Raw genomic sequence first — 14,914 nt, forward strand, 5'->3', positions numbered from 1 at the left:
ATTAACAGTCGCCAGGACAATGGTGATGAAGGTGGTGCTACAATTGTGGCACCATCATTTACCGTTTTGGCTGTAGGTCCACAACCAAACCTCAGACATCTGTTGCAAACACTCTATCTCATTTCAACAGACTTCAGTATATCAGTGGATACATTTTAACACGAAAAGAAAGTAGGTATAATTTTGTGAGATTAATTTAGAGTCTGTTACAGTACCGGAAAAGACTTTCTTCAGTCCATTAGTATCTGCAGTGGATAAATCAGCAACGTACAATCTTAAACGTGAACAAATTGGCAGTTCTTATTTCAATGCCTTATATTATTAAAGAATCTGAGAATAATCTAAGAAACTAAAATGTTACTTAAAATTTAATATAAAGAAGCATTAATAAATAATATATGATTGTAGCCTTAAGTAGGGATTTGCTAACACTGTTTCTCTCAGTATTTAGCTAATGAAGACTGGACAATTCTTTCGCTGAACACCTTCACTCAGTCCGCCTTGCCCTAAGGAATCTCCCGGTTGCCAAACACTTTATAACTCCCCTTCCCATTCCCATACTGACCTTTCTGTCCTGGACATCCTCCACTGTCAGAGTGAGGCCCAGTGCAAATTGGAGGAACAGCACCTCATATTTTGCTTGGGCAGCTTACAACCCAGTGGTATGGACATTGACATCTCTAACTTCAAGTAACCCCTCTCTCCCCGTCTCTCCCTCACCCTAGTTGTGTACTAGTTTCACTGTCGTCCTGCTGTTTCACTGTTTGCAACACTCAATATCACCTTCCCCACAGCCAACATTGACTGTGGCCTCCACCTTTCCTTGATCATTGTTGCTGGCTTTGATTTGTCCTTTTGCATATCTTTCATTCATTTGTTCTATGTACCTTTTCATATCTCTCGTTTCCCTCCCCTCTGAGACTCTGTCTGAAGAAGGGTCCCGATCCAAAACGTCACCTATTCCGTTTCTCCAGAGATGCTGCCTGACCCGCTGAGTTACTCCAGATTTTTGTGCCTGAAGAGGGGTCTCAATCCAAAACATCACCCATTCCTTCTCCCCAGAGATGCTGCCTGACCCGCTGTAACTTTTTGTGCCTATCTTCACTGTTTCTCGGTTTGTTTTCTTTCCAACAACAGGTGAACTCTGCCCTGTGGTTTCCGATGTTTGCCAAGACAAGCCTTGCCCAAGCGACATGCATTGCATTAGAGGCAGTGAGGGCCAAGGACCATACGTCTGTCAGTGTCCACCAGGGAATCTGGGAGAATGCTCTGGTAAGCAAGGAGGAGATTAAAGGTGGTACTTATTAGCTCAGCAAAAAAGTCTTCACTTCCATACAATTCTGTTCAGTAAATGTCATGAAATATGTGAGATCAGATGAGGATTGATTAAAGCAATGACAAATTATACTTCCCTTTTTTCATGTGTAACAGGTATCATTTGGTGGGATGATACAAAGCCAGTGAGGGAGATTGATGGAGTTTTGTGATATTTTCTTCAACAAATCACCTAACATTTAGGACCTACCTAACATTGAGTTTACTGAGAATAAGCATCACTTATGCATCAATAAGCATCACCGCATCCAGAGAACAGTGCTGAACTACTATCTACCTCTTTGGTGACCTTCAGACTACCCTTGATCGGACTTTGCTGGCTTTACCTTGCAGTAAACATTATTCCCTTATCATGTATCTATACGCTTTAAATAGATCGATTGCAATCATGCATTGCCTTTCTGCTGACTGGTTAGTAAGCAACGAAAAAGCTTTTCACTGTACCTCGGTACACGTGACATTAAATTAAACTAAACTCACACAAATAGAACATAGAACAGTACAGCACAAGAATTGGCCCTTTGGGCCACAATGTATGCCAAACATGATGCTAAGACCATAGAAACATAGAAAATAGGTGCAGGAGTAGGCCATTCGGCCCTTCGAGCCTGCACCGCCATTCAATATGATCATGGCTGATCATCCAACTCAGTATCCCGTACCTGCCTTCTCTCCATACCCCCTGATCCCTTTAGCCACAAGGGCCACATCTAACTCCCTCTTAAATATAGCCAATGAACTGGCCTCAACTACCTTCTGTGGCAGGGAATTCCACAGATTCACCACTCTCTCACCTCGGTCCTAAAAGACTTCCCCCTTATCCTTAAACTGTGACCCCTTGTTCTGGACTTCCCCAACATCGGGAACAATCTTCCTGCATCTAGCCTGTCCAACCCCTTAAGAATTTTGTAAGTTTCTATAAGATCCCCCCTCAATCTTCTAAATTCCAGCGAGTACAAGCCGAGTCTATCCAGTCTTTCTTCATATGACAAGAATGTCTTTCCTCAGATTAGGAGACCAAAACTGTACGCAATACTCCAGGTGTGGTCTCATCAATGCCCTGTACAACTGCAGCAGAACCTCCCTGCTCCTATACTCAAATCCCCTCGCTATGAATGCTAACATACCATTCGCTTTCTTCACTGCCTGCTGCACCTGCATGCCTACTTTCAATGCCTACTATCTGCCTGCACATAATCCATATCTCTCCATTCCCAGCAAAACTATATGCCTATCCAAAAAGTCTCTTAAATGCCTCTATTGTATCTGACTCAACCACCACCCAGGGCAGCATATTCCAGGCACTCACCACCCTCTGTGTTTTTAAAAAAGAACCTGGCCCACACATCTCCTTTAAACCTTGCCCCTCTCACCTTGAAGTCATGCCCTCTAGTATTTGATTTTTCCATCCTGGGATAAAGGTTCTGATCGCCTACCCTATCTAAGTCTTTCATAATTTTATAGACAGAGTTTTAACAAGGTTGAATTGCAAGGTGGAGAAGAGCATTGCATAGCACTATTTTTTTGTCTCCAAATTTTAACAACTAGGTTTTATTCTAATTGACTGGCTTATATAATTAAGGCAAGAACAAATTACAAGCAATAGTACCAGGCAACAGCTGTTAAATTACAATGCCCAATGTTATAATCAATCTTTTTGCCTTCCTATAAATTATTCATTTCCAATGTAAACTGTGAAGTATGAGAAGTGACTGAAATTACTCATTAATCCATCACAACAAATTACTCCCAATAATTGCAAATAGTTTGCAGAAATAAGTAATGTATGTGAAGCTGGAAAGATACAGAGTACGCATGACTAGAGCAGGCTAAGAATAACACTGCTCGGGTAAATTAGTCATCAGGATGGGAAACATATAAATTGTGGATTTAATTACATCTTAATGCATTTTGGAATGAATTCTGATTTGGAATGAATGCAGCAATCCTCATTTCCTTAATTGAAAAAAAAAATAGTTATAGAGTTGTTCACTTGGTATTTAAATTCCCTTCTGTAGCACATAATATTATAATTTATTCAACAATGGCAATAACCATAATAACTGTGGTCAGAGTTCCTCCTGAATTTAATTGAACTTGTAAAAGTACTGGAGGTCCTATCTCTGAATCATGAGTCACTTTTGCTCCCATTCTTCTGATATTTATTGCTACTTTTTAACCATTTGGTTGGCATGACTAATTTGGTCGATGTCAACTGTCACGTGTGTTGTTGGGTGACACCTAGTTTGAGCGGGGGGGGGGGGGGGGGGGGGGAGTGGTTCGAGGGTAGGGTACTAGAAGAGAAACAAAATAATTAATTGAATGGGTGCATTTTCTGCAAGAACGCTGAGACAGAAAGGAGATACCACTTACAAAGGGAGTGAGAACCCATGAAGGGAAGAGTAGCAATTGGAAATGTAGCAAATAAGCCCATTACTTTATTATGAATCAAGCTAAAGATGATTTATCTACCAAAGCTTATTGTTGCTGATTTTGCTTTGTGAGCTTTAGATTTTAAAAAGTCGAATACATGCAATCTAATATTTTAAACACATAGTCAATGAATAATGGCTAATCATCAATTGTGTAATTTATAATTTTAATCAACAAAAAGACACAAAATGCTGGAGTACATCAGTGGGTCAGGCAGCATCTCTGGAGAACATAGATAGGTGACGTGCCAGGTCGGGTCAGGACCCTTCTTCCAACTGATGAATAAGCACTAGTTGAGGATGTATCCCTTTAGACCTAGTTAAATTAAAAAGTCAGTTGTTTGTTGCATCTCACCATGTTTACAGGCAATTAGTTAAATGATCAAACTCTGCAAAAGTCTCTATTTAGTGACTAAACCATAGAATATGCAACAAAAAATAAAATTCTCAAGTTTTAACGTAAATTAGGGATGACAATGCTTTAGTCTACACCTAGAAGTAAATTATTTATCAAATTATCATATTATAATTCACCTTAATATTCAAGTGGACCTTAGCTTGAATATTATAGGCATGGATGTGGTAGGATATCATTTTCTTTGTTCCACCACAGTAAAGTTAATTTGTGACCAAGATGACATTATATTGCCTGGGAATGACATTCACGTTCAGACTAAGGTTTACCTGGTAATGCTCCAGTATAAGTGTTGAACAAAGAATGAACATGCAGCCTTGACACAGAAATCGTGTTATAAGGTCATAAGGAATAGGAGTAGAATTAGGCCATTTGGCCCATCAAGTATACTCTGCCATTCAATCATGGCTGATCTATCTCGCCCTCCTAACCCCTTCTCCCCATTATCTCTGACACCTATACTAATCAAGAATCTATCTCTGCCTTAAAAATATCCACTGACTTGGCCTCTACAGCCTTCTGTGGCAAAGAATTCCACAGACTAAAGAAATTTCTCCTCATCTCCTTCCTAAAAGAATATCCTTTAATTCTGAGGCTATGACCTCTAGTTCTAGAATCTCCCATTCAATTGGTCTCAGTATAGTGATTGTGAATAGGAAGTGTCCATCCAAATTTGCCAGGTTATTCTGAGTGACCAGGAAACGTTTATTATCGTGCTTTAATCATGGACAAATCCACATTCAATTATACAACCCTGGAAAAAAACAAAGCATTATATAGCGGAACACTCAAATATCTATGTCATTTTAGATTTAGGTATAAACAAGGAACTGTGGATGCTATTTTGCCAAGGAAAGACACAAAATGCTGGACTAACACATCCAGCCAGGCAGCATCCCTGGAGAACATGGATAGGTGACACTTAGGGTTCCAACCCAAATTGCTACCTGTCCATGTTCTCCAGGGATGCTGACTGGCCTGCTGTGTTCCTCCAGCATTTAGTGTCTTTACTTAAAGATTAACTTCTCCATCATAGAGCAATCTAAGTTATGTTACATGGTTTGATGATCCTACCCTTATAAACCAAAACATTAAACAATTTTCACCATAATTTTGTTCTTCTTGCTTAAAATTGTCATGCTTGTCAGATAATAAATTATGTGTGAAAATTGTTGCTCATATTCAACTCTAATAAATGATTGGTCCAGTGATAATTGGATGTCACGTTTGCCTGGAGAAATTACTGCTCAGCACTTCAGTGCAATTATGGAGCCCTGAAGATGTCCTGAGAAGAGCTATATAAATATAAAATTAAATATGGAATTGCAAGTTCTTTCATTTATACTTTTAACTAATATTTTTAAAATGAAGAATAATTAAAATTGCACCATACTGTTGTACATTCCATCTTTCAGAAAATAATTAATTTTTGACAATAAACATTCTTAAAATCAGTTCATTCTACATAGAATTTGATACGATATTCAACAGATTCAGGGTAATGCTTCTGGGATTGAGTATCCAGAAGACTTTGAATGCGCCCAAGGAGATGACGTTTGGGACTCATGTTTCTATGTTCTCTCCATTATTATTCCATCTCTTCTCCTAAATGACCTTCCAAATATCCTTGAGCACATTTCCATCAAAAATGTATGATGGGAATATACTATAAAGTTGATATCCATGTCAAAATTGGGAAAACACGAGGAAAGATATTTGGTTCATTATTGATCTGATTTGACGTTGCTTTCATTTAGCTGTTTTTCATCAAAATTCACCTGACTCAGTAGAATTTCTGCTGTTTCCAGGTTGCTGCTTAGAAGGTTGTCATTCCCTTGCCATGATATTCTCTGCCTTCATAATGAAACCTTGTGGGAAACATGTATAAAATTGTAGCAGAATGGTATTGAGTTGATTGCATGATTTTTATAACTAAACTAGTGGAATTCATAAATAACATATAACATATAACAACTACAGCATGGAAACAGGCCTGTCCGGCCCTACCAGTCCACGCTGACCATTCTCCCTGACCTAGTCTCATCTACCTGCACTCAGACCATAACCCTCTAATCCCCTCCTATCCATATACCTATCCAATTTACTCTTAAATAATAAAATCGAGCCAGCCTCCACCACTTCCACCGGAAGCCCATTCCATACAGCCACCACCCTCTGAGTAAAGAAGTTCCCCCTCATGTTACCCCTAAACCTTTGTCCCTCAATTCTGAAGCTATGTCCCCTTGTTGGAATCTTCCCCACTCTCAAAGGGAAAAGCCTACCCACGTCAACTCTGTCCGTCCCTCTCAAAATTTTTAAAACCTCTATCAAGTCCCCCCTCAACCTTCTACGCTCCAAAGAATAAAGACCCAACCTGTTCAACCTCTCTCTGTAGCCTAAGTGCTGAAACCCAGGCAACATTCTCGTAAATCTCCTCTGTACCCTCTCCATTTTATCGACATCCTTCCTATAATTTGGCGACCAGAACTGCACACCATACTCCAGATTCGGCCTCACCAATGCCCTGTTATACTGTTATATTTTCTTCCAAGGTTGTTACATGTTGCATTAAATGTAAGTTGCATGAGCCAGATTGTGCATTTGCAAAATTTCACCTGAATGGCATTCATTATGGCTTTCCTTAATTCATCCAGGTCACGCGTCCTTGAGTTTTGCAGGAAACTCTTACATTAAGTATCGGGTGGCTGAAAACAGCAGAAGACATGAACTGAAATTGGGCCTGCACTTGAGAACGCTTCAAAGTAATGGAGTCATTATGTATGCTGAAGGGGAATACTGTGTCATTTTGAAGGTAAGCGTGATGGTCTGGATTTTGAATGTTGTTTTGAAGTAAATGGTTTAATTTGTATTTCAGTATTTAATTCTTGTCTTAAGAATGCATACATTTTGTATTTCTCCCAATAGTACATGGCTTGTCAGGCTACGAAATGAATAACGGCGTACTACTATAAAGCAGGATGGATTCCTCTTGAATTTAAGAAGATGGATTCCTCTTGAATCCCTCTTAAATTTGAACTGTGATGTACATAAAAATAGCTCAAATTGCTTCATAGTCAGATGGAATAGGAGGAAATTATGTGCTTTTTGTACTTTAATATGGATAATGTGCATCAATATGATTGCATAAGCATATTGCATTTATATATAATTTAACCATAGAATCATTATACTATAAATTTGTCTCTGGTGTCTGCATATCTTGTCTCAAACAAAAACAAACAGGTTGAGGGAGACACCCTCGTCCCAAAAAAGTGTCAACAGTGAAAGCTGCCCTCAATAGTCTTGAATCAAGATCTGTAACCAAGGCTATGCTTTCATAAACTGATTAACTAAAACCCCTTTTATTGCTGTAGACAAGGCTTTTCTGTGGTGCTTTGATATCATGTTCCATTGTTTAAGTTGCATTTCTGTGAAGACCAAAACCTTTTATCCTCCTGTGACATACCAACAGAGCATTTATAATTGGAGATTTGTGGTTTGGTGTGAACTCAAGCTGCCACCATAAGCATTACTGGGAAATTAATCACACGCATCTCAGGGAACCATTTCATATTTCACAGATCCAGAAAGCACTTCTATTCAACCCTATAAAACAAGAAATGGGAATCATTTGAAAATAGCGTATTACAATACACATCTCAAGTAGTCTTTGTTAATATTAATCTTTCAATCATTCATTTCAGATTTAAACTCTAGTTTTATTAATGCATGAGGTGATGCTTTTTCAGCTGCTTTGGGCATCATTTATCAGAAGATTCAGCCATAGACTCAGCAAAGCAAACTTCAGTAAATACACAATTTTATCTGATTCACACATTGATTTGCTTTAACCTTGGCAAGAAGTTACTGTTAACCTGTCTGCAGGATCTGATGAACGGACTTTCAGGTGACGTGTCTGGCAGCATCTCTTAATGAAGTAGTAATCCTTGGATCTTTGAATGAGTTCTGTAGATTTTATTGGAGTAGGAATTAATGTTCCTTTACATGGTTTTCTCCAAATCCACACCTTCCCATAGTTAGTGGTTGCTCAGAATGGTGATGGGAATTAGATCGTGCATTGTGCTGGAGAGCAAGTGAAAGGTTGGTGCCCTAGAAATTGTAAAGCATCTGAAAGGCACATTACAGTAGGAATGGGGCTAATGGTTACGTGCCAGGGTTGTGCGAGAACCTTCAGCTTTATCCGAGAGCATTTATTTCAAGAAGGCTAGAATACAAAAACAGGGATGGAATGCTGAGGCTTTATAAGGTGCTAGTCTGACCGCATTTGGAGTATTATGAGCATTTTTGGGCCTCATATCTGAGAAAGGATGTGCTGGCGCTGGAGGGTTCAGAGAAGGTTTGCGAGAAGGATCCCAGGAGTGAGTGGGTTAACATATGATGAGCGATGAGTGGAATTCTCTGCCTCAGAAGGCAGTGGAGGCCAATTCTCTGAATGCATTCAAGAGAGAGCTGGATAGAGCTCTTAAGGATAGCGGAGTCAGGGGGTATGGGGAGAAGGCAGGAACGGGGTACTGATTGACAATGATCAGCCATGATCACATTGAATGGCGGTGCTGGCTCGAAGGGCTGAATGGCCTCCTTGTTTATTGTCTATTATTTCATGGCACTGAGCCTCTACTCGCTGGAGTTTAGAAGGATGAGGGGAGACCTCATGTAAACTTACCGAACGATGAAAGGCCTGGATAGAGTGGATGTGGAGAGGATGTTTCCACTAGTGAGAGAGTCTAGAACCAGAGGTCATAGCCTCAGAGTAATAGGATGTTCCTTTAGGTCATAAGGTGATGAATCGTTGGAATTCATCGCCCCAGAAGGCTGTGGAGACCAAGTCTGGATATTTTTAAGGCAGAGATAGATAGATTCTTGATTAGTGTGGGTGTAAGGGGTTGTGGGCAGAAGACAGGAGAATGGGGTTAAGAGGGGAAGAAAAATCAGTCATGATTGAATTGTGGAGTAGACTTGATGGGCTGAATGGTCCTAATTCTGAACATGAACCCAAGACATTGGGTGTAGTTGAATAGCCTTTCACAATTAGTCATTAATTCCCTGTTGCAGAGTGGAGGTCATGGAGGAAATTGCGCCTAGAAGCAAACTTGGGGATGGGTGGGCGTGAGAGCTGACTAGGAGGGGGACAATCATGAAGAGAAATGATCAGATAGGAGCAGCAGCCAATGGGTTAATGGCGTAGATAGACACAAAAAGCTGGAGTAACGTTTCCGATTGAGACCCTTTTTCAGACAGGAAGAAGAGTCTCGACCGGAAACATCACCCATTCCTTCTCTCCAGAGATGCTGCCCATCCTGTTGAATTACTCCAGCTTTTTGTGTCTATCTTCGTTTGAAACCAGCATCTGCAGTTTCTTCCTACACAATGGGCTAATGGCAATGGTGAAGTGGACGTCAACAAAATCAGTTGGTAAAGAGTATTAAGAACGAGCAGTGTGAGGGGTTAGGGAGGATGGGCTGGGAGAAGTATCAAAGATTCCCATTCAGGACCAAGGTCAGGATAGAGGAATGGCTAATTGGATATAAAATCAGGAGAGGATTGCAGATGATGCAGTGTCTGAACTCATTGTCATGTAGCATGGGAAAAGACCTTCAGAACACGAAGTTAGTACCATCCATCAAATAGCAGTTTACACTGATTTTATGCTAATCCTATTTTATTCTTTTCACACTCCTACCAACGTCAGGAGTCCCACTCGCTCATACAAAAGGGGCAATTTACAGTGGCCAATTAACCTACCAGTATGTGCACCTTTGGGATGTGAAAGGAAGTCAGAGAAGCTGGTAGAAACCCATGGAAGTCACTGAGAGAACATGCACATTCCAGAGGTCAGGATTGAACTTGGAGCTATGAGGCAGTAGCTCTACCAGCTGCACCATTGTGCCACCATATCTGATGCTGGACTTGGGGGTTGCAGTAGCAATCAGTGAAACAGAGAACATAAACAAATCCTTCCTAGAAGACTACGGATGCCCTCGCATAGTTAATCAAGACCCTTTCAACCAGTGGCGAAGCATGCCACTTGAAACATGCTTCAGTGTGCATAGTGTGTCCCAATCACAGGTTTCAAAGGCCCAGAACAATTTTGCATTAGTAATGCCGAAACAATATTAGGGCGGCACGGTGACTTAGCAGTAGGTTTACTGCCTCACAGCGCTAGAGACCCGGGTTCGATCCTGCCTACGGGGGCTTGTCTGGATGAAGTTTGTACGTTCTCCCTGTGACCCGCGTGAGTTTTCCCAGAGATCTTTGGTTTCCTCCCACACTCTAAAGACGTACAGATTTGTAGGTTAATTGGCTCGGTATAAATGTAGAATTGTCCCTAGTGTGTGTGTAGGAGAGTGTTAGTGTGCAGAGATCACTGGTTGGTGTGTCTCGGTGGGCCGCAGGGCCTGTTTTCACGCTGTATCTAAAAAACTAAACTAAACTAAAGAGTTGCATGCTGTTTGATCTCATTGCCTAAGATCCTCTATGTTAATGCCCAAAGAACGTACATTGATTGGCTCCAATGTATAATGCATGGAACGTTTCTATGCATGAGCATAGAAATTCAATCAAGTCGTGCAATTTATTTGTGTGTTATGCATGTTATTTCTTTCAAAAATTAAGCTAATCTACACGATGATTTCAGTCAGGGAAGCTAATGCAGGTTTTTAGGAGCTGGTGATGTCACTGAGAATTTAAAAATAATGTTTCAATATAAGAGGCACATCTCCTGTTAAAGTAACTTGCAATAAGCTACTGGAATAAATAATTTGAGTAAATTCAATTCAGAATATGTAATGGAACATCAGCAATTGTTCTCAAAATTCATTGCATTCAAAGCTTAGTATTAATAGAGATTAGTAGAAAAGACACCATGATGTGCTTTAATTGAACATTAACTGGTAAGAGTAAATGGTTGGAGCAGGCTTGTGGTAATGCCTCCTGTAAGTCTGGATGCTTATTCATATCCTAATAAAAAAGCAACTCAACAAGCTGCCTCCTTGAGGCGTCCTTTGCTGAGCAGTTTATGTGAAACATATAAGCTGGAGCAGGTCTCCTGGCCCCTTGTACCAGCTTTGACATTCAGTGAGATCAGGCCCGCCCTTTTACCTCAGTGCCGCTTTCCTGCACTAATCTTGACTCCTTAAATCTGCCAATCTCTGTCTTATGCTTGCTCAGTAACTGAATTTCCACAAACATCTTTAGTCGAAAATTCCTAAGATTCACTCCCCTCTGGATTAGGAACTGTCTTCTCATCTCAGTTCTCGGCCCCAACCCTCCATGTATTTGTGAATTCCATCTTCCTCCTACCCTGTGTGAGTTTCAGTTTTACCATCAATATAAAAGTATGTCAAGAGCTTCCTCTGACCCTGCAAGTCATGCCCTGAAGCAGCTGGCAACCCCCTGCCCTCTTGAGTAAATCCTCCATCAACCAATAACCAATAGACAATTTGCTGCGCCGTTGAATATTGTGCCTTCTTAAGTGAATCTCCCCATTTGGGATGTGAAACCTGAACTGTGTTTCTCTTTCCATAGATACTGCCTGAGCTGCTGAGTGTTTCCAGCTTTACCTGTTTTTATTACATCTAATTATTGAATCTCAGTGGCCTGAGTTCAGAGACAAATCGGGCAGAATTGTCCCTCTGCCCTTGTGTGCCCCTCTTGTCTCCCTCCCTAACCCCCCCCCCCCCCCGCTAACCCCCCTCCCTACGCCTCCGTCCCTATGATTGAGCAGCAATTACGCAGATGGTCAAATGGCATTTGGCCAGAGGCCAATTTTCAAGTCCTCATTATGGACAGCTGCTTAATGAGTTCACTCTGGTAAACTGTTTGATGAGAATTTTTATGGTTATGGAGGTATTAATGAAGTTTGTAGAAAAGACAAAGTGAATGGACGAAGCCATTGCCGAATTGGTCCTCTGACAAAAAAGATCACTGTCTACCCCAGAGGATGAGGCTGCTGGTGAATAGCAGGCAGTAAAGCCAGAGAATGGTGGACAACAGAGAGAGGAGCAACAGTGAGGCTGAGTTGACAGCAGGCTTTACACGTCCAGTAGGATGTGCAGAAAAAGGCTCAGCGTCTCTGACCTTTCTGGAGAGCAGTGGATCCAGAGCATTTGATTGACACAGCAGCTGATCACAAAATCTTCAGCTTCCTCAACAAAGATCTGCTGGCTATGCATTGCCGGATGCTATTAAATAAATGCTGGCTTAAATGCTTAGATAGACACAAAGAGCTGCAGTATCTCAGCAGGTCCAGTGCCCCACTAATGATGCTCAAAAGCAAAGCGAGAAACTACTGAGTCCGTCTTTAAGGTTTGCCATCCCTTTGCATAGTCCTCCTCTGCACCTTTTCATGGCGTAACCCTTTTAATGGTCACCTTGAGACTGCAAATGAGTAAAGTTCAGAGGGACCTTGGTATTCTAGTGCATGAATCACAAAAGGTCAGCAAACAAATCCAACAAGTCTACTTGATATGAAGGTGGTTGGCACATTTAAGAATAGGAAGGTTTTCTTACAGTTGCATAGGGTACTGATGGGGCCACACCTGGAGTGCTGTGCACGGTTTTGGTCCCCTTAACTAAAAAGGAAAATAGAAACTTTGAAGGCAGCCCAAAGGATATTCACCTGTTGGGTGGGCCTGCGATTTGTGGCTGGGAAGGCACCAAGGGCAGGTTGGATAGAGGGGATGTTAAGTCCCTCCTACAGCACGGAAACAGGCCCTCCAGCCCACTGAGTCCCCACTGACCAGCGATCCCCGCACATTAACACTACCCTACACACACCAGGGACAATCTACATTTATACCCAGCCAATTAACCTACAAACCTGTACGTCTTTGGAGTGTGGGAGGAAACCGAAGAACTCGGAGAAAACCCACGCAGGTCACAGGGAGAACGTACAAACTCTGTACAGACAGCACCCGTAGTCAGGATCGAACCCGGGTCTCTGTGGCTGTAAGGCAGCGGCTCTACCGCTGTGTCATTGTGCCACCCGGGTCTTAAGCTGCAGCCTCCCCAGCCCTCTGGAGTTCACCCCATTCTTCCCCTAAAGTCATCTTCCAGGTTTGGAAACAACCTCTGGATTCCCAGGACTGTTAGCAAGTCTACTGCCAGAGAGCTTGTGGGGTCAATAGCCAAGAGGGACAGTAGTCAGGTTATTGAATGTGAGATAGGCAGACCCTTCCAACAGGCCAGTTGTTCTGCGCCACAGGTCTAAGCAGTACATGTTTCCTACCTTTCACTACTCAACGTTGAATGTGCAGTAGAAGCTGGTTCCATCAATCCCTGTAAGTGGAATTATATCCGAAACCATTCCAGTGCAACTCTTCTCCATGTGCATTAAAGGTTTCACATCCTTTCTAAAATGCTGCACAGCACTGACCAGAATATTTCATTCAAAATGCCCAGGTGTTTCATATAAAATTAGCATGTCTTCCTGCCTTTTGTTTTCTATGCTTGAAAAAGGCCAGGATCCTAACCACCAGATCAACTATTTGTTAATTTGCCCGGTCATCCACAGACCTCTCTGCCCCCAGGTCTTATCATGCCCCACCTCTTTATAGTTTAAGGCATGAATGCTATCCTTCCTTGACATCTGCATTCTCCAGGTATTTGATTTGCCAGAGCAAACTAACAAGTTGTAATTTACTCCATCATCACTGCTTGTGTGATGATTTGTCAGTCTTGTGCGTGTAGCAGATGTCTGAGATTCCGACAAAATGAGAACAAAATAATTGCATTATATGAAGTCTTTCCTCAAGTTATTCAAAGTACTTTTATGGACAATTACTTGATATGAGCCTGCGTGGGAGATAAAGGTGGGTACGCTCACAACATTTAAGCATGTAGATGAGCACTCGAATTGTCATGTGTAGGAAGGAACTGGTTTAAAACCGAACATAGACACAAAAAGCTCGAGTAAACTCAACGGATCAAACAGTGTCTCTGGAGAAAAGGAATATGTAACATTTTGGGTCGAGACCCTTTATTGTCATGATGTAGTGTCGGGAATCAGGGATGGTGTGGGCAGCTACTTTATGGCATTATGTCCTGTTTCAATGCTGTGTGACTCTCCGCTCAATAATGTTAGTAAACATGGCAGCCTTTGCAGGAGGCTGCAAAGTGTAAATTAAGGAATTACCAGTTTGGCCTCTTCTTTAATGAATATTGCCTAAGGTATAGGAAGAACCCTAAGCTCTATGCAATCTTTTAACACCAGATGAACAAATGGCTAGGTTTAATATCTTATCAGAAAGATAGCATTACACATTGTAACAGTCCTACAATACAGCACTGAGATGTCTGTGTGGATTACATGCTCAACCCTGCTGTGTGGTGTGACTTCAACTTCTGAATTAACAATGAGATGATAACATATCAGGTGAGAGATGCAGTCAGGGGAGGGTGAGACAAAGGTCAAGAGACAAAATGAAGGAAAATTGAGGAGATGAGTGTTGGTGAGTGGTTCCAAGAGAGGATGGGATATATTTTGTGTGTGTTTGTGTATTGTCTAGATGTATCCTTATTCTATGCTATATTGTATGTTAGTTTGTTTGTGTGCATGTCCGTTCACACACTGAGACTGTGTGGCACATAGGGTTGCCAACTGTCCCGTATTAGCCGGGACATCCTGCATTTTGGGCTAAATTGTTTTGTCCCGTACGGGACTGCCCTTGTCCCATATTAGGTCCGGATGGTGCTGTAGGCCCGACACTGTGGC

The 14,914-nt window shown here is 41.5% G+C and overlaps 1 protein-coding gene across 8 annotated transcripts in view; it reads left to right on the forward strand.

The window, feature by feature from the left end:
- The window catches only part of LOC144595325 (protocadherin Fat 3-like), a 588,884-nt gene that overhangs the window by 546,437 nt on the left and 27,533 nt on the right, over positions 1-14,914 (forward strand). For all 8 annotated transcript variants that reach the window (XM_078402696.1, XM_078402698.1, XM_078402695.1 and 5 more), the window contains 2 exons: positions 1,138-1,272; positions 6,837-6,994. In XM_078402696.1, coding sequence (XP_078258822.1) covers positions 1,138-1,272; positions 6,837-6,994 — 293 coding nt within the window. The remainder of the gene's footprint in view (positions 1-1,137; positions 1,273-6,836; positions 6,995-14,914) is intronic.

Source organism: Rhinoraja longicauda, chromosome 7 (genome assembly GCF_053455715.1).
Source record: "Rhinoraja longicauda isolate Sanriku21f chromosome 7, sRhiLon1.1, whole genome shotgun sequence".
Classification (NCBI taxonomy): domain Eukaryota; kingdom Metazoa; phylum Chordata; class Chondrichthyes; order Rajiformes; family Arhynchobatidae; genus Rhinoraja; species Rhinoraja longicauda.